The 27056-nt window shown below is 44.7% G+C and overlaps 1 protein-coding gene across 1 annotated transcript in view; it reads left to right on the top strand.

The window, feature by feature from the left end:
- RIMBP2 (RIMS binding protein 2) overlaps window positions 1-27056 on the top strand; it is a gene marked incomplete at its 3' end in the record, with an annotated part of 40553 nt that overhangs the window by 2410 nt on the left and 11087 nt on the right. The window contains exons 2-12 of the mRNA XM_081339120.1: window positions 111-161; window positions 5705-5725; window positions 7847-8054; window positions 12490-12641; window positions 14516-14592; window positions 15242-15351; window positions 16578-17387; window positions 19132-19283; window positions 20491-20949; window positions 22530-22679; window positions 24567-24725. Of these exons, the coding sequence (XP_081195246.1) occupies window positions 111-161; window positions 5705-5725; window positions 7847-8054; window positions 12490-12641; window positions 14516-14592; window positions 15242-15351; window positions 16578-17387; window positions 19132-19283; window positions 20491-20949; window positions 22530-22679; window positions 24567-24725 (2349 nt within the window). The remainder of the gene's footprint in view (window positions 1-110; window positions 162-5704; window positions 5726-7846; window positions 8055-12489; window positions 12642-14515; window positions 14593-15241; window positions 15352-16577; window positions 17388-19131; window positions 19284-20490; window positions 20950-22529; window positions 22680-24566; window positions 24726-27056) is intronic.

The raw sequence follows: 27056 nt of genomic DNA, 5'->3' as shown, positions 1-27056 counted from the left end.
ACGGGTTGAGGGACGCTATAGACGACGGGATCCTTTCTACAGAATTTATTGCAGAGAAATAAGTGATCATTCTTCCTTTTCCTCTTTCTCTCTCTCTCTTTTTTCCATAGGCTCAGGTTGAGGCTAAGAAAGAACATGAGGGAGCGATCCAGCTGCTAGAGGTAAGGCCAGTTTTAACTTGCTTTGCCGCTTGGAGATGCACGTAATCTCTCTTTTTTCTAAGTACAGGAAGCCCTAGACATGCAACAGCTCATTTAGTGGCCGTTCAAAGTTACAAACGGCACTGGGAAAAAAGGGACTTAGGAGCGTTTTTCAAACTTTCGACCGTTGCAGCATCCCCCGTGGTCACGTGATCGAAATTCAGGCCCTTGGCAGCTGGCTCATATTTACGACGCAGCATCCCGTGTGTGTGTCACGCGATCCCCTTTTGCAACTTTCTGACAAGCAAAAACCAATGGGGGAAGCCAGATTCCTTTAACAGCCACGTTACTAACTGAACAACTGCAACAATTCACTTAACCCACGTGGCCAGAAAAGGTCATAAAGTAGGGCAAAACTCGCTGAACCAATTTCTCGCTTCGCCACAGAAATGTCGGCCATAAGTCAAGGGCTACCTGTGCATTAATCAATTGCTAAATTAATCAGCTGCTAGATCAGAGGTCCCCAACCTTTTGGGTATCGGGGACCAGTTCCGTGGAGAGAGGTTTTTCCACGGACTGGAGAGTGCGTGGTTTTGTGTGCTGCCTGCATCTCATGGATGGGGCTTTGCTTGTTGGTGCGGACCGGTTGCTGGCATGCTGCGGCCCGGTACCGGTCCACGGACCGGGGGTTGGGGACCCCTGCGCTAGATGATCGGGCCAGCGAAAAGAAAAGAGGGCCAGCGCTTTGAGCATGGTATGTGTTTTGAGATTTTTCCGAGGTGGGTCCGTGAGAAAGAACGTTGAACAAAATTAATTTCATTAATCCTCCTGACAACGATCAGAAGGTATCAAGTGCCAAATCGTCCCGCTTGCTTCCAATCCATTCCGAAGGGACACAGAGACCCCAAAGGGGAAGAGATAAAAGCAACCAAAGAGTATTGTTTAAACGGAAGAAGAATTGAAGGAATTAAAATGAGGCTTTCTTTTGAGGTGGAAAGAAAGATCTTCAGCTGTTGTGGGAAAAAGGCCCTTCTTGTCATCCCTTTCAACGTCTAACCTGCTGAATCGGAGTAGAAAATATTGGCTTACGTGGCGAAAGGTGTTCAGTTTGCTATCGCCAATTCAAACACCGACTCTCTAGTTCAGGGGTCTTCAAACTTGGCACCGTCAACCCCAGTGGACTTCAACTCCCAGAATTCCTCAGCCAGCGTGACTGGCTGAGGAATTCTGGGAGTTGGAAGTCCACAAGTCTTAAAGTCGCCGAGTTTGGAGACCCCTGCTCTTGTTGGGAAGCGATCGTCACATTTACGGCTGTGCATTTTTATATTTGCATCTGTCGGGATTGGTATGAAGCCTGGGTGAAGAAATTGTCCTTAATACAGATAGTCCTCGACTTACAACCACAACTGAGCCCAAAGCATTGGCTGCTGAGACATTTGATAAGTGAGTCTTGCCCCATTTTACAACCTTTCTGGCCACCGTCGTTAAGTGAATCACTGCAGGATCAAACTGCTGGCAGTCGGCAGTCAGCAGAATTAGCCTGAAGCACTGCATTCTAACCACTGCACCACCACGCCAATAGAATAGAAGAGTAGAATAGAAATATAGAAATAGAAATAATAGGAATAGGAATAGCGCTTAGACTTATATGCCGCTTCACAGCACTTTACACCCCTCTCTAAGCTGTTTAGAGAGTCAGCCTCTTGCCCCCCAACCATCTGGGTCCTCATTTTACCGACCTCGGAAAGATGGAAGGCTGAGTCAACCTTGAGCCGGTCAAGATCGAACTGCCAAACTGCTGGCAGCCGTCTGTCAGCAGAAGTAGCCTGCAGTACTCCATTCTAACCACTGCGCCACCAGAGCTCAGTCTACAGATGCACTAGGACAGGGGTGTCAAACTGCCGGCCCACGGGCCAGATGCATCATGCCAAAACCACACCCACCCCATTGCCGGCATTGGAAAAAACATCGCGATCCGTCACAACACGTCACGTGACATTGCGAGTTTGACACCCCTGCACTAGGGCAAAGAAGAGACGGTCAACTTACTTTCCAAAGCACCAGAGGGCAAGACAAAAAAACAATGGATGAAAAGTGATCAAGGAGAGAAGCAATCTGGAACAAAGGATAAACTTCCTAACAGGGAGAACAATGAATCAGCGGAACGACTTGCCACCAGAAGTCGTGGGTGCTCCATCACTGGAGGCTTTTAAGAAGACGGTCTCCTGCTTGAGCAGGGGGCTGGACTAGAAGACCTCCAAGGTCCCTTCCAGCTGTATTCTGACTGAATTTTATGATCTTTCTATTGCTAGTGAGGCAGGGAAATCAGCTGATCCGAACAGCGTTAGCTTCTGATTTTATTTCTGGTTGCATCTACATGTTTAGAACCAGCATCGGTGATTCTGAATTGCTGCAAACACGTGTTGTTGGTGTTGGTGTTGTTTTAAATTGATAGAGCTTTACCGGCAAAACGTTCTTGTGTGTTTTTCTGTTACCGTTAAATGTTTTAACATTGATTTTTTTTTAAAAAAAAAACACACACACACAACAGAAGTCCAAATGGCTCAGACATTTTTGGTGCTTGCAAAAGAAAATTAGGTCATTCCCAAGAGGGAAAGGTCTCTGATTAGGCTAAATGACTTTTTTTTTCTTTTTTGCAATTCCAATTTCATCCGCCACTTCCCTTCCTCTCTGACTTCCTGACCGATTGGACATTGCTTTAGAGCTTATTGAATTTTCCCCCCGGATGTCTTTATATAATTGGCCCGTCGAGATTCCAAATCAGCAACCGTATTGATGTTTTCTCCCCGCCCCCAAAATATATCCCAGTGTGGTTCCATTTCATGCATGGTTCCCCCCCCACCACCACACCTGGTAAGTGTACTAGCAGGAGTATCTTATGTTACTTGCTGAAAACTAGTTTCAAAGCTTGTGTTTGCCGCCACTGGATGATATTGTGAAATTCCAGCATTTGCCTTTCCCCGTTCAACTTGCAATCTGTGAAACGGAAGATTCTTAGAGGCAGTTCCGCTAAAAAGCAGGAAAACGTCTGCCCAAAAGCATAAGGTTCTAGTCAAAGGGACAACAGGGGCATCTTCCTCATAGCCTCTACTCTTCTGCTCAGCAGGTTTAAGTTTAAGTTTATTGAATTTTTATACCGCCCTTCTCCCGAAGGACTCAGGGCGGTGAACAGGGCATATGAATAAAAATACAAAAGTACAAAAGTTAAAAAAAGGATTAAATTATTGCCCAAATTAAAACAATCAAAATATACAAACATTAAAACCCTGACTCCCCATCAGGCCAGGCCAGCTTGTTCGAATAAATGGGTCTTTAACCCGCGTTGGAAGGAGCGAAGATCTGGTGCCATCCGGAGCTCAACTGGCAGTTGATTCCACAAAGTCGGGGCGCCCACAGAGAAGGCCCTCCCCCTGGGGGCCACCAGCCGGCATTCTCTGATCGGAGGCAGGTTACAAAGTCAAAGATGGATGCCATCATTGGTGGGATTCAAATAGGTGAACAAGCGGTTCTCTGCGTGGATGCCGCTTCCGGAAGTCCATTCCGGGCCTGGGCAACAAAAAAATTAGCTTCCGGTTCTGCCGAAGTGGTGCGAACCGGCTGAATCCCACCACTGGATGCCATGCCGTCAAATGTGGAGCTTCTCAGTCATCCAGGTCACGGTTATCCCAAAGGTGCTTTTTTCCAAAAGGCAACTGGATTTTCTTGTTTTGTTTTTTTTTCGTCTTTGAAAAAATGTTTCGTTTCTCATCCGAGAAGCTTCTTCAGAACTGTAAAACTTCAGAACTGAAGAAGCTTCCTGGATGAGAAGTGAAACCTTTTCAAAAAAAAACACACAAAAAGACCGAGAAAGTCCAGTTGCCTTTTGGGGAAAAAAAACACCTTTGGGATACATGCCATACAATTGATGGCTCAACTTTTTTCACCAGTCACTCATGGAAAAAGTGGCTGGGGGCCTCGATCTCACAGTTAAGGCCTTGGTGGAGCAGTGGGCTAATGCCTCCTTAAGTAACACCAGCTGCCTGCCATTAGTGCAGGTTCGAGTCCCACCAGGCTCAAGGTTGACTCAGCCTTCCATCCTTCCGAGGTCGGTAAAATGAGGACCCAGATTGTTGGGGGCAACAGGCTGACTCTGTAAACTGCTTAAGAGAGGGCTGTAAAGCACTGTGAAGCGGTGTATAAATCTAAATGCTATCGCTATCTATCATCTATGTATATCATTCATCTATCATCTATATGTATCTATCTGTCTGTCTGTCTATCTATCTATCTATCTATCTATCTATCTATCTATCTATCATCTATCATCATATGCCTATTATCTATCCATATCTATCTATCTATCTATCTATCTTGGTGGAGCAGTGGGCTAATGCCTCCTTAAGTAACACCAGCTGCCTGCAATGAGTGCAGGTTCGAGTCCCACCAGGCTCAAGGTTGACTCAGCCTTCCATCCTTCCGAGGTAGGTAAAATGAGTACCCAGATTGTTGGGGGCAATTAAGCTGACTTTGTAATAATGCCGCTGGGGGTTTGTGTGAAAGCCCTAATAAGCAGGCATATACATAGAATGAAGACTACTGCTAAGCTTGTAAGCCGCCCTGAGTCTTCGGAGAAGGGCGGGATATAAATGGAATTTTAAAAAAAGGCCACCCAACTGTGGGTTTTGGGGTTGTTGTTTTTTTGGAACCACTACCTCTGCCCTCCATGAATGTTCTTGCTAAAGTGGACTTTTTTTCCCCTTCACGTTGAGGCTGATTTACTAATGGGTGGGATGGCTGCCGTTTTCTCAGATAGCTCCTCAACCATCTCGCTGGCCTTTTTTTATAGAAGAAGACAATCCCGCGCTTCTTGAGGTATTCAGATAGCCTACCAGTCTTCAGGGACGTGGCCTAGGCACTCCTTCTACCCATAGGAAAACTTCTTTTTTTTTTTTTAGCAAAAGGGGGTGCATGGAAGGTGATGCTGTCATTTCTACCCATCAGGACTCAGGTTTGCAAAGCATGGCCGTTTTCCTCTGGGTCTCTTTCCAGCCTTGGTTTCAAATAACAGGATGGTCTTCATTTGGGCGAGCAGATGGGAACATTAAGCCTTTGAGATGTTCCCAGATCTTGTCCAAACTCTTCTTCCCAAGATGCTTTGAAAACTTGTCAGCAAGATGGGCAGCACCTAAATTGAAGGAAGGGAGGAAGGAAGAAAAAAAAGAGAGAGAGAGAGAGAGAGAGAGAAAGAGAGAAAGAAAGAAAGAAAGAAAGAAAGAAAGAAAGAAAGAAAGAAGAAAGAAAGAAAGAAAGAAAGAAAGAAAGAAAGAAAGAAAGAGGGAGGGAGGGAGGGAGGGAACAATTCCAGAAGATCTGAAACATTTTCAGAGCTGTAGTACAGACAATATGTGTATTGCTTTGTAGAGTACCAAACATGATGGATGTGTCTGTTGTTTTGGCTGTTTTGGCTTTTTGTAAATCTTTCTTTTAACACACAACATTTTTTTCCCCATCCTGTGTCTTTGTTTTTTCCCCCCCTTCTATGTATTGCTTTGCTTCTCATCCAGATCACTTTGGACAGTATGCAGGTATTTTTAGATGGAGGGGAGAGGGAGGGAGGAGGGGAAAATCATCTCTGGGTTTTCTTCTACCCAACCACTGCCAGATTGCCCTTCCCTCCCAGATGCCTTTGGCCACCCTTTGCATGGAACCATAAATACAATTGTTTTCCACCCCCCTCCAAAAAAAAAGCATGCTGAATTGCTTGATGTGAATACTGGCGCATGGCTTGGTTGGATGGCCAAGCAAACAGGAGATCCTTCAACCAATAAACCTCCAGGCCAAAAATGCTCAGTGTGTAACAACTCCTGGAGACCATCTACGGATGGCTGGCCACTAATCTGAAGAGTATTCCTCGGCAGAACTGTGCAAAACTGTTCTCCATGCAAAATGGAAAGCTTCTCATGACTGTCTGCGGAATTTGTCTGAATTTACTGTAGATGATCTTGGTCCTAGCCGGAAGAGATTCTGGAAGGATCTTAAATTTGGCTGCAGAGCTTCGTAGCGATGCCTGAGCAGGCGGCAACTCTAAGATGCCCTTGGCTAACCTTGAAAGACGTTTAGGAATGCCAGGCCTGGTTAGAACATGGATAGGACACTTCCTGAAATTGCCAGGGCTCAATGTAGTTAGGTGATGGAAGGGTGCGGAGAACCTTTTGACCTAGTTTTAGGTGTAGTAATCATACCAGAATGGTTTGGGGGCTGCCATTCACCCACCATTGATGGAGGATGCTTTCAGCCATTTCTAGCACATTCAGTCCACGTGTAGCAAAGGCTGAGATGATGGCAGTGGCCAGGTTAAGCTTCCAGGCCATGCCTTTTGTCCCATCTGAGATCCTGTGGAACAATAGTTGGATCTTCATGGAGATTAGCCAGTGGGTTTGGACACTGAGCTTGTCGATCAGAAGGTCGGCAGTTTGGTGGGTCGAATCCCGAGTGCCGCGTAACAGAGTGAGTGCCTGTTACTCATCCCAGCTTCTGCCAACCTAGCAGTTCGAAAGCACGTAAAAATGCAAGTAGAAAAATAGGGACCACTACGGTGGGAAGGTAACAGCGTTCCGTGCGCCTTTGGCGTCTAGTCATGCTGGCCACATGACCACGGAGACGTCCTCGGACAAGCGCTGGCTCTTCGGCTTTGAAACGGAGATGAGCACCGGCCCCTAGAGTTGGAAACGACTAGCACGCATGTGCGGGGGAACCTTTACCTTTACCTGGGGAAGTTGTGGTCTTTTTCAAGGCCAGTGTGGTTCAACCAACAACTTGAGAAAACAGTTTAGTCTTAGAAAGAGCAACAAAGAAAATAAGGGGCCCAGAGGCTCAACCATACAATGAATGATTGAGGGAACTAGGTATGTCCAGTCTAATGAAGAATTGGGGATGATATGATAGCAGTCTTCCAGTACTTGAGGGTCTGTCACAGAAAAGAGGGGGTTGAACTATTCTCCAAAGCACCCGAGGGCAGGACAAGAAGTAACAATTGGAAGCTTAACAAAGAGAAGCAACGTAGAATTAAGGAGAAATTTCCTGACAATGAGAACAATTAATGGAAGGGCTTCCCTCCAGAAGTTGTGGGTGCTCCATCTCTTGAGGTTTTCCAGAAGAGACTGGACAGCCATTTGTCTGAAATGGTATAGGATTTGCTGCTTCAGCAGGGGGTTGGACTAGAAGACCTCCAAAGTCCCTTCCAACTCTGTTATTCTATGTCCTATAATTAGCTGGATAAATTAATGTAAATTACGACAAATTGTGGGTGCTCCATCACTGGAGGTTTTTAAGAAGAGACTGGACAGCCATTTGTTCAGAATGTTAGAGGGTCTCCTGGTTGAGTAGGGGTTGGACTAGAAGACCTCCTCCAACCCTATTATTCTACATTCTAAACTTCTGACACAACTGTGCTAGGCTTCAAACCTGCATGTTTCCACCAATAGTAACAGAGGGCCACTGAATATTTCAAACCGGGCCATAATCAGAGATTGCCATGTTTGCCTATTCCATTTGTCTGTACGGATTGTTTCTGGGAAGAATTTGGATAGGGAAGTTACACTTTTTTTTCAGGGCAGAGACAGGAAACATAGTGATCCTTTGCTATCTCAGCGTATGTTTGCCCTTTGGCAAGCCTTGCAGCTCTTTTCTCCTCTCCGTTTGCCCAGGCCAAAGTCTGTGAGCTCGAAGAGAAATGTCGGACGCAGAGTGAGCAATTCAACCTCCTGTCCAAGGAACTGGAAAAGTTTCGGCAACAAGCTGGGAAGTTCGATCTTCTAGTCACTAACCCGTTGGCCTCCTCCTCAGCTCTTCCTGGCTCTCCTAGCAAATCTTTAGCCCAGTTGATGAACGGAATTGCCGCCTCTTTGGGCCAAGGTAAGAAGGAAGAGTGGGGTCAGCCTTACCAGGCAGAAGACAAGAAACATGACTAATTGAGCTAATTCTATTTTATTGCAAGGCTATATTGATATAATCCTACAATTTTGATAGTATGAATCTACCACTGTCTCCTTTATAGACTGAGAAATTAGGGAGGGTCCCTTCTGAACCTCTTGCTCTGCCAGTTATGCTACTCTGGGCTGGGCTGTCTCTTATCTGTTCATCTCCTAAGCAGCAGCTCTTCTCCTTGTCTCCATAGATCTTTCCCACATACTGTTACAGCCATCTCCTTTACAGGATGAAAAACTTAAGGAGTGTCCCTTCCGAGCCTTTTTCTCCACCCATTTTGCAGTCGTGGGCTACGTGAGCTCTTATCTGACCATTCCCTAGGCAGCGTCTCTTGGCCCTGTCTCCCAAGGTCTTTCCCACATACCATCATAGCCGTATGCTTTACAGCTTGAGAAGTTGGGAAGGATCCCTTCTAAGCCTCTTTCTCTACCTGTTATGTTGCTCTGGGCTATGCTGTCTCTTATCTGTTCATCCCCTAGGCCACAGGTGTCCAACTCGGTTGTGTCACGTGACGTATCCTGACATATCATGATTTTTTTGCCCTTGCGGAGCCAGGGGGTGTGTGGCGTGTGCGTGACGCATCCGCCCCGCAGGCCGCCAGTGTGACAGCCCTGCCCTAGGCAGCATAACTTCTCCATGTCTCCCAAGGTCTCTCCCACATGCCATTACAGCCATCTCTTTACAGCCAAAGAAACTAGGGCCCCTTCTGAGCCTCTTACCTTACCCATTATCCAGATGAGGGCTAAGCAGTCCCTTATCTGACTGCTCCCTCTGGTCATTCCCATATACCGTTACATCAAGACATCTGATCCCAGGAGGACACTTTACCTTTCTAAATGTTGTCTAAGTATCCTTTTAGTTAAAAAAAAATGGAGAATACCTTGTGGCAGAACAAAATGGCAGGTTCCAACATAATTTGTATTGGCAAGAACGCCTCTGGGGCAGCCCGGCTGGTATTGTTTAGAGGATAGAGAGAGTCGATATTTGTACGTCAGTCAGTTGTCCACCCACCCACCCACCCCCGTGCTGAAACAAAGGTGAAAAGTAAGTGGTGGTCATCAGCAGCATCTTCTCCAGCTTGTCTCCAAGGAAATGGAGAAATGGAAGTTCTCAGTTGTGCAGTTGTCCTCAAATTTCTAAAATTGCCCGTCAGGTAACTTATAGAATGTTTTGTAAAGTCTGTCCTGTTATGACTTGTAGACACCAAGTTAAATCCACTTTATCCAGCTAGGAGACTCATTTTTTTTTTACTTTATTAAATTTATTATTTAAAACATTGGACACGGTACAAACGGACTGACATACCTTCTTGTCTACAATATTCATATATGTATACGTACACATAAAATACACTTAAGATACATATCGATTATATATAATACAATACTTAGAACAATCCACCAATCTATAAATTCTAATAGAGACCTTCCTTTTGTTCCCGCCAAAAATAAAATTTATTCCAAATTTTGTAGTAACCTGATTGGTCTTTATTTTTAATTTCCAAAGTTAATTTATCCATTTCTGCGCATTCCCAAATTTTCCTTATTACCTCGTTTTCTACTGGAATTTCACTCCTTTTCCAATTCTGGGCAAATGACATTCTTGCTGTTGTAATAATATGAATCATCAGATACAACTCGTCTTTGGGGTATTTCTCTTTTGTTATGCCCAATAGAAAAAATTCTGGACTAAACTCAACTTCTTGTCTTAATATTTCTTTTAGCCATGTCCAAATCATTTGCCAAAATCTTTGTGACTTGCTACAGGACCACCACGTATGAAAATATGTACCTAATTCTTCGGAGCATTTCCAACATTTGGGAGATACTGTCTTATGCATTTTGGCTAAACGTGCTGGAGGAAGATGCCATCGGTAGAACATTTTGAATAGGTTTTCTTTGTAAGATGAAGCCAGTGTTATTCTTTTATTTCTGTCCCAGAGCGTTTGCCATGTATCAAGGTCAATGCCCTGAGTCCTTCGGGAGAAGGGCGGTATACAAATAAAATTAATATAATATAATATAATATAATATAATATAATATAATATAATATAATATAATATAATATAATATAATATAATATAATATAATATAATATAATATAATGCCATGTCCCAGATTTTTAGCCCAAGTCAACATAGGGTCCTTCACTTGTTCCTCAAACAGCTTATATCCCAGAAGCAAATTATATATTTTCTTTATCTGTTTATTATCTGGGCCCAATAATATTTTGTCCAAGGCCGTTTAGGAGACTGATTTTTGTCTTCCCCTGGAAACCTGGGTGGAATTCAGGTTTTAGAACTTCTCTTCTGGTTGATCTCTGTTTGATGTAAGGAAGTGACAGACCGTGGGACTAAAAACGGAACTACTAGCTTTCATGCAACAGAGAGGAACAAGAGATTTCGGAAAGGTAAAACATGACAATGTGTCTGAATCATTTTTAAGAGTCATATTGAAATTGCGTGGCTGCAGTTGCCTGGGATTATTTTAATAAGACTATTTGTGACAGTTTGATAGTTACAGTTCTTTTAAATGTGATCTCCTAGAGAAAAGGTTGTTTCTAGGCAACTTATATTTTTTACGCAGGTGATGAATGTTTCAGCCAGGTTTTTGCAATCTTGTCTATCACTGCCATTATGCTTATCTTACAATTCTTAGTACCCTTGACTATATTAGTTTTAATACATAATAAAAACAATTACCATAATAACCATACTGCTTGGAACTGCCTATAATTTTAGAGGCTATCTCAGTGATAGTTGGTTAGGACTTGAATTATTAAGCTTCCACTCATCCTACTCACCCAGGGGTCTTCAAACTTGGCTCTTTTATGACTTGTGGACTTCAGCTCCCAGAATTCCTCAGCCAGCGTGCCTGGCTGAGGAATTCTGGGAGTGGAAGTCCACAAGTCATAAAAGCGCCACGTTTGACCACCTTGAATACCATCGGCATTGACAATCAATCAATTGCGAAAGGCAACTTTAGCTGGAACAGCTTACATCCAGCAGCAAGACTTTTAACACCATCTGCCTATCCCAGATCCTTGGGAAGACTTGATAGGTAAACAAGCATGCCAAATTCAGTCTAAAGAAACAACTAAACAGCAGGCTGGATGGGGAATCCTGGGAATCCTCTTAAAGTCAGCAAGGCTGGTTTAGAATTCTGAATTGCACATCTGGATATGTTGATCGGCTTTCAGATGAAAACCCAGATGAATCTACTGAGTGCAGGTTGGGAGGCTCAACCTTGTTTTAACCTGGGCAATCGCTGTAATTAAATACGGAGGCCAGTGAGATGCATTTATTCAAGGATCTAGCGGAGCTCATAAACGTATGGATCGATACTGATATGAATCGGCTTGCACAAATGCTCTTTAAGTGCCAGCGGTTAATTTGTGTTTGGAGACCTTTAAATTAAGTCTGTCACACCGGAAGCTTTTTCCTTTCACGTTGCTTTTTCTTCTTCTTGTATCCATGAGCGGCTTGTTCTTTGAGCTGTTGGCTTGGATTTTGCTCAGCCGTCTTCCAGATTTTTGCGTGACCACTTCTGAGTTCCACATGGTTTCTTCTCGCTTTTATATCGCACCTTGTTCCCTCAGGAATGTTCATTAATTATTTTTAATCGCAGTTTTGATAGAATTGGGTTATATTTAGGGTCATATTCACAAGAGCGTTAAAAAAATGAAAGAAAAAGGAATAGTTTGGCTTATTGACAGAAGAGAATATTTGTAGCTCAGGGTTCAACTGGGGCACACCTGGGATTCTCTGAGCTTGGTGGTTTTCTTGGAGACATTTCATGACCCAACTAGGTAACATCAACAGTGCCAGAAGAGAGGAGGAGGAGGAGGAGGAGGAGGAGGAGGAGGAGGAAGAAGATGAAGAAGAAGAAGAAGAAGAAGAAGAAGAAGAAGAAGAAGAAGAAGAAGAAGAAGAAGAAGAGGAGAAGGAGGAGGAGGAGGAGGAGGAGGAGGAGGAGGAGGAAGAAGAAGAAGAGGAGGAGGAAGAGGAGGAAGAGGAGGAAGAAGAAGAAGAAGAAGAGGAAGAGGAGGAGGAGGAAGAAGAAGAAGAAGAGGAGGAGAAGGAGGAAGAAGAAGAGGAGGAGGAGGAGGAGGAGACTTTGAGCCATACTTTGTTTTGTTTTTTTCAAAGTTTTATTCAGTTTGGCTGTTGCCCAATTCTGTGTTAATCCAGTTGGTTTCTAAAAAAAAAAAAGTCAAACATTGCAAAAAATGAGAAAGGGTGTCTATTATTTCAGAATCATCCAAGGTTGTTCCTACATTTGATATTTTGATAGCCTATTCAGCTACCGTTGCTGCAGGACAACCAATGTGACATTCAATGATGTGGTTGCTTTTTCCGTGCAGGTCATGAAAGTCCCTCCCGAGGCCCGTTTGTGATCTCTGAGTATACACGTCCCCTGCAGCTTTCTGGTGACAAACCGGAACAACTCTCCATCAAACCACCTTTCCTGGTCCGCTCACGTTCCGGCAGCCCAAGATGCCGATTTGAATCAGACGTATGTAGACGATACACCTTCCTTAACTGCAAGCAAATGGCTTTGCTGAAAATGAATGATAATAGAGACAGTAAACTGATAGAAGAGAATGTTGGTAGCTCAGGGTTGAACTGTGGGATCCTTGGTGCTCTCATGACCCGACTAGTTAACATCATCAGTGCTAGAAGGGAATGGGATTTATGGAATGGAGGAGGAAGAGGAGAAGGACTGTGGGATCCTTGGTGCTCCCTAAGCTTGGTGGTTTCCTTGCAGATGTTTCTTGACCCAGCTGGGTAACATCTTCAGTGCTAGAAGGGAGGAGGGAGGAAGAGGAGGAGGACCGTGGGATCCTTAGTTTTTTTCCAGGTTTGGTTGTTTTCTTGCAGATGTTTCATGAGCCAACTAGGTCACATCACCAGTGCTAGAAGGGAGTGGGCTTTGCTTTCTGTTTTTAGATAAGACCCTTGCCCTGTCAGTGTTGATGGGAGTATTCTTGGCAGTTCCTTAATTAGTCTGCTGTTTACTGTTTGTAAACAGTACTGTTTACAGTTTACTGTTTGCTCAGTGGGTTAGGACGCTGAGCTCGGCGATCGGAAGGTCGGCAGTTTGGCGGGTGGAATCCCGAGTGCCGCATAACAGAGTGAGCGCCTGTTACTCATCCCAGCTTCTGCCAACCTAGCAGTTGGAAAGCACGTAAAAATGCAAGTAGAAAAATAGGGACCACTCCGGTGGGAAGGTAACAGCGTTCCGTGCGCCTTTGGCGTCTAGTCATGCCGGCCACATGACCACGGAGACGTCCTTGGACAAGCGCTGGCTCTTCGGCTTTGAAACGGAGATGAGCACCGCCCCCTAGAGTCGGAAACGACTAGCACGCATGTGCGGGGGAACCTTTACCTTAACCTTACCTTACTGTTTGTTAGTGTAACGTGGTAGTTTCTTGACTGGGTATTGTTCACTGCTTGTATATAAACAGAGAAAAAAAACCATTCCCTTCCCTTCATTTGGTAATGAAACATGCTGCAGCAAAAACGCCAAGCTCAGAAAGCGCCAATGACTTCACAGACAGTAAATAGCATGTATCACCTTAATTTGATTTAACCTGTGTCTCTATCAGTGGCTCTTCATGGATTTTTACACGCAGAAGGTTCAAGCTGGGACTCCTCAAAATGGCTTAGGAATCAGCAACAGGAAACCCCCAGCCAGCTGATGGTTGGGTCCGTCACCGCATTAGGGAGAAAATGTGTAGAAACAGGATTATCTTCTCACTCCTGAAAGTGGCCTTCCCCTTCCAAAATTAATTGCCGATAAGGGTTGTGTCAGTTATAAGCCGAATGGATCAGGCAGGTCTCTTGCCTTGCAAAATCTAGCAATTCTCTTTGCTAGGAATTTTTTTCCCCCACAGGCTCTGAATGCCTATTGTCATTGTTCATCTCATCAATCTTAAAGGGCTAGAACAGGGGTAGGCAACCTCGGCTCTTTTATGACTCATGGACTTCAACTCCCAGAATTCCTGAGCCAGCCAAGCTGGCTCAGGAATTCTGGGAGTTGAAGTCCATGAGTCATAAAAGAGCCGAGGTTGCCTACCCCTGGGCTAGAAGAACGGCTCCAAAGAAAAGTCACCAATTTATGGCCAATGCAATTCATTTTTGCACATTTCCATTCCTTATTAGCATCTCTGCATAAGCTACTGTGCTTAATCTCTCAATCTCTCTCTCTCCAATTATCACTTTCCTAAATAGATAAGATGGTCTTCAGACTTAATCTCACATGAGACACAGTTTGGGATTTCCCCCCACCGCTTTTTTGTTATTAAGAGGAATCCCATTTTGTACAGGTTGATGTGTGTAGGTGGACAACTCATCCTGTTTAATATCTTGTTCATGTTCTGAATGCAGATGGAGAACAAACAGAATTCTAATACCTCAAAGCAGAGATATTCGGGGAAAGTCCATCTTTGCATTGCCCGATACAGGTAATACAACCTATTCCAATAAACACTTTCAACCTTAAATTTGCACTAGTTTTAAATTCTACCCTCTCTGACCTACCTCCTTTCAAAAATTGACAATGCTTGTCTTCCTCCATGATGCTAAACCATTTTTTTTTCATCCAGATTATGTTGAATAAGACATGAGTTGAGTCATAACGCTAAGCCACAATGGTTAGTTCCTCAGAACTTCAAGCCCAAAATAATACCTCAGCCCGATATCTGAATGCAGATAGTTATTAATAGTGCCCTTTTTATGAGTAGGGGCACGATAGCTGGGTGGTTAAAGACACTTAGCTTATCAGCCTGTGTTTGAGCCCCGAGCGCCATGCGATAGGGTGAGCTCCCGTTCCTTGCTTCAGCCCCTGCTCACCTACCAGTTTAAAAGCATGTGATTGTGAGTAGATAAATAGGTACCACTTCGGTGGAAATGTAACCGCATTCCGTGTATAGTCTTTGGTGTATGCTGGCCACATGACCATGGAATATGTCTTCGGACAATGCTGGCTCCCTCGGTCAAGAAACGGAGATCAGCACACCCCCCCTAGAGTTGACTAGACAGGAGAAACCTTTATCTTTCCTTGACCTCCTTATGAAAGATTCCAACGAAGAATCACCATCTGTTTTCCTTCAGTTACAATCCGTTTGATGGGCCAAATGAAAACCCTGAGGCTGAACTTCCTCTCGCCGCAGGAAAATATCTCTACGTGTATGGAGATATGGATGAAGATGGCTTTTTTGAAGGTTTGTGGGAGACAGGGCCCTAGCAGTCCCTTGACTGACATATTTTTATTTAAATAGCTCCGCCCTTGAGGTACATTGAAGCTTTGTGGCCATTCTCTTAAGCGCATCACTTAGTTTATACGATGAATGGTCGAGTCTATGTCTCAGGGGTCTTCAAACGTGGCCCTTTTATGACTTGTGGACTTCAACTCCCAGAATTCCTCAGCCAGGCACGCTGGCTGAGGAATTCTGGGAGTTGAAGTCCACAAGTCATAAAAGGGCCACGTTTGAAGACCCTGCTATGTCTAGTCTAAAAAGAGAAGGGCTAGAGGTGACATGATAGCAATCTTCCAGTACTTGAGGGTTTCTCACAGAGAAGAGGGGCTTCACTTGTTCTGTAGGACACCAGAGGGCAGGACAAGAAGTAACATGTGGAAGATCATTAAAGAGAGAACCAGCCTAGAAGTAAGGAGGAATTTTCAGACACTAAGAACTATTCATCAATGGAATAGCTTGTCTCCTGGAGTTGTGGGTGCTCCAACACTGGAGGTTTTCAGAAATAGACTGGATAACCATCTGACTGGGGTGGTACAAGGCTTCTGCTCTGAGCAGGGATTGGATTAGAATACCTTCAAGATCTCTTCCAGCTCTATGATTCCATGTTCTACCCCAATATTTTGATCAAATGCTGAAGCTAGCATCCCTGGTTTCTTACCACCAGTTAATTAACTAATACCTCTCTCAAGATTTCATTCAAACCCTAGAGAGGCCCCACAGTAAGGTTTTAGACAGACTAAAAAAGGATCAGATACGGTGGGGAGGTGGGTGAGACTCCCCTCAAACTTGTCTCCAGGGACCCTGAGCTGCGGTGGCTTTCTTTCTCTCCTTCTGGCTTGGGAAAAAAAAGACCAATAAAAGAGAGGAGGATGGACAGGAAGTAAGAATTCTCGGAGGACTGAAAACAATGGTTGCTGCAGTTCCAACTATCCCAATTTTTGGCTGTCAGCAGATCGGGGGTCTCCAGCCTTAGCAACTTTTAATATTTGCTCAATTCCTGGAACTCGTCAACCAGCCATGCTTTGGTTTAGGAATTCTGGGAGTTGAAGTCCACAATCTTAAAGTTGTCAACGTCGGAGACCCCCTGCAGTAGATGAGTCTTGGCTGGGAGATGGGATGGACAGGATCTTCATGTCCTGGGAACACGGCTAGTATATGTCTTCCTTTTCTCATATCTCTTTCTCCCCAAGGTGAACTTCTAGACGGACAGAGAGGATTGGTTCCATCCAACTTTGTGGATTTTGTGCAGGATGAATCTCGTTCATCCTGCGGGTTGGGCGGCGAGGCAGAGCAGAATGTCCTGAACCACAGTAGTCACCTGGTGGAAGGAGAAGGCCTCCAGGACATCAGCTTACCGGCCCATTTAGATGCCGGTATTCTCAACAATGGTGCAGGAACTCTGGATGTGAACATTGACGAAATTGGAGAAAACATTGTGCCTTACCCTAGAAAAATTACCCTTATCAAACAATTAGCCAAAAGTGTCATTGTGGGCTGGGAAGCTCCAGTTGTGCCACCTGGATGGGGAACCATTCATAGCTACAACGTCCTGGTAGACAAGGAAGTACGAATGAACGTCGCCTTGGGGAGCAAAACTAAGGCTCTCATAGAAAAATTGAACATCGCTACTTGCACTTATCGGATATCCGTTCAAAGCATAACCAGCCGGGGCAACTCCGACGAACTGCAATGCACCTTGTTGGTTGGGAAGGATGTCATTGTGGCACCTTCACACCTTAGGGTCGACAGTATCACCCAGATTTCAGCGGAGATCACCTGGCTTCCCACGAACAGCAACTACAGTCACGTGATCTTCCTCAACGAAGAAGAATTTGACATTGTCCGGGCTGCCACTTACAAGTATCACTTTTTAAACTTGAAACCCAACATGGCCTACAAGGTCAAAGTTTTGGCCAAGCCCCATCAGATGCCCTGGCAGCTGCCTTTGGAGCAACGTGAAAAAAAGGAAGCTTTCATAGAATTTCTAACCTTGCCAGCAGGTAGGGCTCAAGTCTCACAACGTCAGTTGTGGTCAATAGGGGGCTGGGGGCTAAAACATACGAAGAACGCTTGGCAGGAACTGGGTATGTCTCGTTTAATGAAAAGAAGGACGAGGGGTGACATGATAGCAGTCTTCCAATATCTCAGGGGCTGCCCCAAAGAGGAGGGAGTCAAGCTGTTCTCCAAGGCACCTGAAGGTAGGAGAAGAAGCAATGGATGGAAACTCATCAAGGAGAGAAGCAACTTGGAACTAAGGGGGAAGGAAGGAAGGAAGGAAGGAAGGAAGGAAGGAAGGAAAGAAGGAAAAAGGAGAGGAAGGAAGGAAGGAAGGAAGGAAGGAAGGAAGGAAGGAAGGAAGGAAGGAAGGAAGGAAGGAAGGAAGGAAGGGCAACGGATGGAAACTAACCAAGGAGAGAAGCAACCTAGAACTAAGGAGAAACTTCCTGACAGTGAGGACAACTAACCAGTGGAACAACCTGCCTCCAGAAGCGGTGAATGCTCCAACACTGGAAGTTTTTAAGAAGAGACTGGTCAGCCCTTTGGTGTAGGGTTTCCTGACTGAGCAGGGGGTTGGACTAGATGACCTCCAAGGTCCCTTCCAACTCTATTATTCTGTTCTGTTGTTCAGTTGTTAAAGGTTGTTTGTTTGTTTGTTTTTTTGGAGAACCCTGTTCTAAGAAGCCAGTTTGTTTGATGACCGTGTTCTCCATCCAGGGCTCCGTTGTCTAATATCAAAGATCTGGAGAAGTGAGTTGCTGAGTCAGCTAGGAAATTCTTCTCTATGAAAGTCCTCAGCCCTCGCTCGATTTAGCCACGAGGTTGCCAAACATTGAGAGAACTCATGAAATATATATATATGTCCTTCATAGCTGCATCGTTATTTTTAGGCAACAGTTCTATCAAGCACACTTCTATTTCCGGACGGGGGATTTATTTAAAGAGCAAGGGCGCTCTAATAATGCAAGCTTTTTTTTTTTAAAGTTTCCAAAGGACTGGGATGCCTCACAACAGATCAAGCCTAGCCTGGCTTTGGGAACAGATGGTGTATTTTTGAATGCAGGGCTCTCTCTGAGGCGTGGAAGGGAGGGGGGAGAGGCCATCCCACCATTATTTAACTTAAACGGAGCTTTGTCTGTTCAGAGGATGGGTAGGAAAATTCTGGCTGTGTTCTCGCCACACATCGGGTTTGGTTAGATGTTTTGTGGTTTTTGTGGTTGTGTGAAGGCAGCCTCTGTTGATAGCTGATGGGTCGGAGATACTATGGGTTCAGCATGGTGTAGTTTTTACAGTGGTGTATTGGAATTGGAAGAGTGTAGGGAACAATCCAAGGATTTAGGAGAAGCAGCAGTGAGGTCTAGATAAAGACCTAATAGATGCATTTCTACCACCAAGAGTTTGATTTGTTGGGGGTGAGGAGGAGGAGGAGGAGGAGGAGGAGGAGGACCAAGAGGAAGAGGAGAAGATAAGATATAAGAGGATTTGTATGAATCCAGGGATTTAGGAGAGGAAGTAAGATACACTGGAAGGGTCACGGTAAAGACCTAGTAGATATACATGGATCACCAAGAATTTGGTTTGTTAGCAAGAAGAAGCTATAAGATATTTTAGGATTTGTCTGAATCCAAGGATTTAGTGAGAGATTAGGTCAAAAGAAAGATCTAATTTGCACCACCAAGAATTCGACTTGCTAGCAAGAGGAAGGAAAATAAGAAGCTGTAAGATATTTCTTGTTTTCAATTCCAGGTCCACCAGGTCCACCTCAAGACATTCGAGTCCAAACTGGTCCAGCGCCAGGAACTATCTTGGTTTCTTGGGGGCCACCAGTTCTCACCGCAGCGGGGACCTCCAACGGAGCCCATGTGACTGGCTATGGTATTTATGCAAAAAATCAAAGGGTAGGTCGGTACTTAGAGAAACCTTGCATTGTTGGATTTTTAAAAATAATCTTAAGAATTAGATTAGCTAAAAGTGCAGATGCTGAGCATCATCCTGACATTTATTCTGCTGTGAGCTAGAAAATGGAATTTATTGTACAATTGTGGCACAGTCAGACAGTTTTGGAAAGCAAGGGAACCTTTTGCTTAATTAATTGATTAAGCATTTTTTTATTTAATCAATCCATTGATTAAGAGATTAACTGGCAAATTTATGCTAGGGATTCCTAGCTTTTGTTTGACTAAGGAGCCTCAACTGAAATCTCTTCTTTATTTTTTGTTTAGATGTGCAAATTTTATTTTGTTGTGCAATAAAGCTATCCTTCTTAATCCTGCATAACCCTCATTCTCTTGCTTCTGGCTAGCTGGGTAGGTCTTGTCAAAACGTGATGCCCAGAATTGGATCCAGAACTTGGTGGGGGTCAGATCTTGGCCAAAGAGGGTGAAAATCGCATTTTTATGGTGTGAACTGAAATTGCACGTTTATTTTGCCTGGTATATCACTCTGCTGACTCCTATTCAGCTGGCAATATCAAGGGTGGTTCTCATTAATGTTCCTAATGTGAGGGGTCCTTGGTCTCTCTGAATTTGGTTGTTTTCTTGCAGATGTTTCATTACCCAGTGATGACATTACCTAGTTGGGTAATGAAACATCTGCAAGAAAACAACCAAGCTCAGAGAGCACCAAAGACCCCACAATTCTCCTCCTCCTCCTCCTCCTCCTCCTCCTCCTCCTCTTTGCAAACCTCATTCCCTTCTAGCACTGATGATGTTACCTACTTGGGTAATGAAACGTCTCCAAGAAAACAACCAAGCTCAGAGAGCACCAGGGAACCCACAATTCTCCTCCTCCTCCTCTTCCTCCTCCTTTCCACACCCCACTCTCTTCTCGCACTGATGATATTACCTAGTTGGGTAATGAAACATTTGCAAGAAAACAACCAAGCTCAGAGAGCAACACGGACCCCACAATTCTTCTCCTCCTCCTCTTCCTCCTCCTCCTCGCAAACCTCATTCCTTTCTAGCACTGATGATGCTACCTACTTGGGTAATGAAACGTCTCCAAGAAAACAACCAAGCTCAGAGAGCACCAAGGGCCCCTCATTTCGACTCTAAAAATATTCTCCTTTATTGTTCCTAACATATTTGCATCTGTCTCTGCATTTAGGTGGCTGAAGTGATGTTTCCAACCGCAGAGAACACCACAGTGGCGCTCACCAAAATCCAGAGCCTAGATGCCAGAGAAGTCTTTGTGCGGACCCTTTCTGCCCAAGGGGAGTCCATGGACTCCTTGAGTGCTCCCATCCCACCTGACTTACTGGTGCCTCCTCACCCTCCGCCAGCTCCCAAAATTAAGCCATTATCAAGTGCCAGTATCCCAGATACCAAAGAGGAACATATGTGTCCGCACGGAAAAAGGGATGACTCCTGGGAACAGACCCACACGACCTCTCCCATCCATGGACACTCCCTGGAACCTCCCAACTTCCACAGCCCGCTTCACGGGCAGCGGTCACCATCTCCCAATCGGATCCTTCCACAGCCACAGGGGACCCCTATCCCTAACACAGTCGCCAAGGCCATGGCACGAGAAGCCGCGCAGCGGGTGGCAGCCGAAACCAACAGGGTGAGCGCAGTTGCGGCTTCAGACCACCGGGTGTGGGTTTCATTCGCTGGAATAGTCTCAAGGGTCAGTTTTGCTCCACTGCAGGAGCAAAATTCACTGCAGGATTTTGAGGGGGGGGAAAAGATTTTGGAGGAAGTGTTAGCAAGCTAGAAACAGAAGGAATGTGTGCTAATTAGGGCAATGTTGAAGTCCTCAATTCTCAGAATGCTTTATCAAAACTGCTATGGCAATGCAACCGATACATACATGCATGGATACATACATACATACATAACTCTGTGCCTAACTTAACCACTGCTGTGATTCACGTAGCAAGAGTGACAAGAACGGTTGTAAAGTGGGGCAAATTTAACAGCTGTTTTCGCTTAGCACCAGAGAGTTTGGGCTCCGTTGGGTTTGCAAGTCGAGGGTGTATCTGTAGAAAGGTAGGGAATTAACTGAATGCTTGCTAATTATGAATATTCATGGTTACATCATCTATTACTTATGCATATGCATGGCTTCTTAAGGCCCCCTCAGAGGTGCAAACCATGAATAGCAATAGCAATAGACGTACAGACTGAGAATTGAACTGCTGGCAGTCAGTAGAGTTAGCCTGCAATACTGCATTCTAACTACTGGGGAAGGAAGGAAGGAAGGAAGGAAGGAAGGAAGGAAGGAAGGAAGGAAGGAAGGAAGGAAGGAAGGAAGGAAGGAAGGAAGGGCAATAGCACTTAAACGTATAGAGTGAGAATTGAACTGCTGGCAGTCAGCAGTTAGCCTGCAATACTGCATTCTAAACACTGGGGAAGGAAGGAAGGAAGGAAGGAAGGAAGGAAGGAAGGAAGGAAGGAAGGAAGGAAGGAAGGAAGGAAGGAAGGAAGGAAGGAAGGAAGGAAAGAAAGAAAGAAAGAAAGGCAATAGCACTTAAATGTATAGAGTGAGAATTGAACTGCTGGCAGTCAGCAGTTAGCCTGCAATACTGCATTCTAACCACTGGGGAAGGAAGGAAGGAAGGAAGGAAGGAAGGAAGGAAGGAAGGAAGGAAGGAAGGAAGGAAGGAAGGAAGGAAGGAAGGAAGGAATGAATAACACTTAGACTTATATACCACTTCACAGTGCTTTACAACAGTGGTCCCCAATCCCCGGTCCATGGACTAGTACCAGGCCACGGCATGCCAGCAACTGGTCTATGCAAACAAACAAAGCCCCGTCCGCAGGATGCAGGTAGCACACAAAATCACGACCCCTCTTGTCTGCAGAAAGACCTCTTTCCACAGAACCAGTCTCTGGTGCACAAAAGGTTGGGTACCTCTGCTTTACAGCCCTCTCTAAGCAGTTTACAGAGTCAGCCTCTTGCCCCCCCCCCCAAAAAAATCTGGGTCCTCATTTTACGGACCTCAGAAGGATGAAAGGCGGAATCAACCTGGAGCCGGTGAGAGCCGAACTGCCGAACTGCTGAATCCAAACGTTCTATCCTCACATCCTCATTTGACCCTCAACGTCTCTTTAGAAAGCTCTAAGTGCCGCCCATATCCCCTTTGCACCCCTAGAGAGAATCCTTTTTTTCCTTATTCCATTCTCTCTTCTGGAACCCCGTAGATGGAGAGGAGGGCCGCCTTTCCAGAAAGAAGCAATGCGTTGCAGTACGCCAACTCTGATGAGGAAGAAGATGGGTACGACTCGCCCAGGGTCAAACGAAAGGGTGCTTCGGTGGATGATTTCTTGAAGGGCTCCGAACTTGGTAAACAGGTAATGGGCATCTCCTTGGAAATGGGACAGGAGCAAAACCATAGCTCAAGAAAGGTGTTTTGGGGCTTCAGCATATTTTTCCTCCTTAATCTTTTTTTCAAGAGGGAGAATGTTTGGCAGATGCTGTGCTCCAGTACCTGATGCCTACCAATCTAGATCATGAGTGTCTTCCAACATCCATAGTTTCTCCGTGAAAGTGGGCGACGGTGTTGCTATCCCTCACTATCTACTTCCGTTTAGAAGCCCCATTCTTTTTCTTTTTTTTATAATCTGCTATTAATTTTCCAATTTTCCATTTGAATATTTAAAAAAAAACCACGTGGTGACTGGGCTCATCAATAGATCAATAAGAAAGTTTTAGTGCAAATCTCAGGTTACAACATCAGATATTTCTTCTCTTTTTCCCTTAACATTTACTGTCTCATATTCAAGTGAGTACATTTCTAATGATATCAACTCAATAAAACCATCATTATTACATTTATCAATAACTTTTTAGCTTATACATATCTTAATTACATTCAGTCTTCATAAACAATCCATATCCTGTTATTTATTTTTACTCAATTTTTAATTTCTCATCGATATTCCAATTTAACCTTTGATGTTTATAATTTTCAGACTTTTCCCTTATCTCGCTTCATAACAAACTATAATATCCAAAATACACATTTTATCTTTTTGAATATAATCTTGTTCTATTTCCAAAGTGTTATCTATTTCCCACCATATTAAATCATCTACTTAATAATACAATATCCCCTTTAATAAATCAAAACCATTATATATATATTATATATATATATATTGCCTGGGTTAATCGATAAATCAAAATATTCATAATAATTAATTTCAAACCCCATTCTTGAAAGTCTTAAAAAAAATCTCTGGAGATTGATCTGGAATCAGAATCTGATACCTCCCCCTGGATGTTTGGGTGGTACATCACTTATCTGAAGTCTACTTGAGCAAGTCATCAAGAACCAAACAGAAGATCATCAATCTTTCACACTTTTACTGGGTCACGCTTGTGGTTCTAGTGGTGGGGTTGAATCTGTGGGGAGTTCCCTCACCAACCGTAGGGTTTGTTGGGCTCAATTTTTGTTTTGAAAGCCTAGGTGTAGGCTAATTGAAGAGAAGGACTAGAGGGACATGATAGCTGACTTCCATTACTTGAAGGGATGGTCACAGAGAAGAGGGGACTGACTTATTCCCCAAAACACCTGAGAGCATGACAAGAAGCAATGACAAGAAGCAATTTCCAGGAGCTCCAACCTGGAAATAAGGAGGAATTTCCTGACAGTGAGAACGATTGATCAATGGAATAACGTAGCCTCCAGAAGTTGTGGGTGCTCCATCAATGGAGGATCTCAAGAAGAGACTGGACAAGCACTTGACCAGGATAGTAGAAGTGTCAAGATTGAATCATTAGGATGTCTGCCAGCTTCTATCGCTAATCAAGTTGTCATACAAAAAGGGGGGAGCGGTAGAAAACAAAGGGAGGAAATGGAATGCCAAGAAGCCATTCACGAACAGTGAGAGCCTGCACCACGCCAAGGTCATTGCTGCAAGTGCTCGATGGAGGAGTGAACTGTTCCCATAACAAAACGGACTATTATTATTATTGGACAATGTGACCACTCGGTGGCTGGGGGCTTGGGAATCCATTGTTTAGCTAAGCAAGCTTTTGCACAGGAAAACTCAGAGCTGGTTTTGTTTCTTTGACTCTGAAATGCTGTATCCAGTAAGATTTTGCCTGCTGGGACTTAAATTGCCTTGAGGAATCCTTCTTTTGCTAGTCAGACTTTTGACAATAAGGTCTTGTGCCTGGAGCACAGGATTATGATTCTATGTTCTATGTTCCCTTTCCCCCTCCCTCTCTCACAGCCCCACTATTGCCAAGGGGAGGAATATCACACGGAAAGCAGCCGAGGCTCTGATTTGTCTGACATTATGGAAGAAGATGAAGAAGACTTATATTCAGAGATGCAGCTGGAAGATGGCGGGCGGAGACGTGTTAGCGTAAGCTCACATAACACCCTGAAGGTAAAAAGAAACAAGGGCCCGAAGGTGCTTTTTTAAAAAAAAAAAATTAAAGGCCATTGGACTTTCTTTGTTTTTCCTTGAAAACATCTCGCTTCTCATCCAAGAAGCTTCTTCAGTTCTGGGAGTATGAATGGACTGGTAAATTGGGGTTATCAAAGGATCTAGATAAGATCAGAGTCTAGATAAGTGAACACACGGCCCTCTGGAGAGTTTCGGAGTCTTCAAGAGGGGGAAAATTCACACGGCATCTCTAGCCTTGTGTTTTGCCAATCTTTCCTAGACCGTTGACCTCTTCTTTAAACATCTACGAACTTTCCTGTGGAATTTAGATGTTTTGTGCCTCCTAGCACAGGGGTCCCCAACCCCTGGTCTGTGGACCGGTACAGGGCCGTGGCATGCCAGCAACAGGTCCGCACAAACAAGCAAAGCCCCATCCATGGGATGCAGGTAGCACACAAAACCATGCACTCTTCAGTCTGTGGAAAAACCTCTCTCCACGGAACCGGTCCCCGGTGCCCAAAAGGTTAAGGACCCCTGTTCTAGTAGACAAAATATGGTGTCCTCTCCTGAAAAACCGAGGTGTCCCAGCGTGGGCAGTCGCTCACCCCTAAGTTGCAATTCAGATTTTGAAATCTTGGATCCTTTCACCCGAACGGAATGTCTTAAGGTTATAAACAAGGGGGTCTTCTGAAAAGCAAAGGCATGCACAGCTTTAGAAAAAGAGCTCTTGTGGGCATCACGTCTGCCTTTTTTTTTTTTAAACCGTATCCTCTGCTTTAGAAAAAGAGCTCTTGTGGGCATCACGTCTGCCTTTTTTTTTAAACCGTATCCTCTGCATTCAACAGTAGGTATCCTGTTTTTTCTTTTTCCCTTTCAAAAATAGGCGACATTGTTTTGATCTGGCTTCAAGGCACTTTGGTAAAAAGTGGGATTATTTTTAGGAAGTGGTCAGCGGCTAAAAAGTCAAAAACCGATTAATAGGATTGGAGCGCTTCTAGGGCAGCTTCCCCATCATTGGAGGCCCTCCAGAGAGTCCCAGCCCCTAAAGGAAAAAAGAAAAAAAAAACTCCTCTTGTTCTTTTCATAAATAGTGAAGCGATTTTGTACTGAACAAAGACAGGGTACTAACATTCAGAGAGAGAAGGGTTAAGCTCCAGTAGTAGCGGAGTCTGAGATAAGATTTTCTATGTAGGGTCAACGATTCATGTTCTGTATGCCTGGCCAAGTTCTTCTCTTGACTGTAGTAAAACATGCCTGTTAAACTCGACATCTGGCCCAATAGACACGCTAGGACAGCCGTTCTAATCATCTCTTTTATTTTCACAGATTCCCATTCAAAGCATGACATAGTTCTTCTCTTGAATATAAGAGCCGCATGCTTTCAGCTCACCATTGCTGTACAACTAATTCTGTCTTTTTTTTCCCTTCCGTTCCCTTCCCTTCCCTTCTCCATTCATTCCTTTCCTTCCCTTTCTTTTTTTTCCTTCCCTTCCCTTCTCCATTCACTCCTTCCCTTCCCTTCCCTCTCTCTTTTTAAAAATTGCACACTGTTTGTTCTCCTTGCCTTTCTCTCTCTCTCTCTTTTTCTTTCTTACTTTCTTTCTTTCTTGGTGACTCTTAAAGGAATGCTATCAGCATAAAGCCACTGAAACAGCTTTCCCGGACCCTCCCAATTTTGCCCGCCACCGTAAAAAACTGTTCAGTATCCCGGAAGTCGCTGAAGAGGACGGCGATCCCTCCGAACGTTTCCACAAGCTGGGCTCACGGCGGCCCCACCAGACCCGAAACACCCTCGCTAGAGAGGGTAGGTCGACCAAGGCCTACCCTCAAGAGCGTCCTCCCTTCAGGCACCCCACCAAGAAACAGAATATGGAGGAGCCCGAAGAACGAGGTTGTAGATCCAGCAGGTCTTCCACCCGAAGCCCAGACAGTGGCTTGGACTGTGGCAGCGAAGAAGAAGAATCACGTTTTAATGTTCTCCCCGGGCGCGAGACCCTCGCTGCCTGTACGTCCCCCGCCAGTTGTCGGGATGACGACAGCTCTTCCTCATCCTCACGGCCGCTCTTGGCCCGTCGGAAGACCCTGATCCGGCAGAGTAGCATTGAAGAAGACTTTGGAGACCCCCGCCAGCTCTTTGTGGACTCTCCAAAGCAGGAGGACTTTCCAGCTTGTTCCAAGAGGAAGCCCGAACATCAGAGATGTTCTAGAGCAGAACACCTGACCCACGAAGATGCTCGAGGAGACTGGAGTAGTAGCCCCTTGGTAGAGAACGAAGCGAGACTCACTTCTCCTCCGTTTTCAAAGCAGCCCTACCGAAAGTCTGAAGCCCCA

The sequence above is a fragment of the Vipera berus genome (assembly GCF_964194415.1).
Source record: "Vipera berus genome assembly, chromosome: 14".
Classification (NCBI taxonomy): domain Eukaryota; kingdom Metazoa; phylum Chordata; class Lepidosauria; order Squamata; family Viperidae; genus Vipera; species Vipera berus.
The sequence above is the reverse complement of the archived record's forward strand: the minus strand, read 5'-3'. Positions and strand labels throughout refer to the sequence as shown.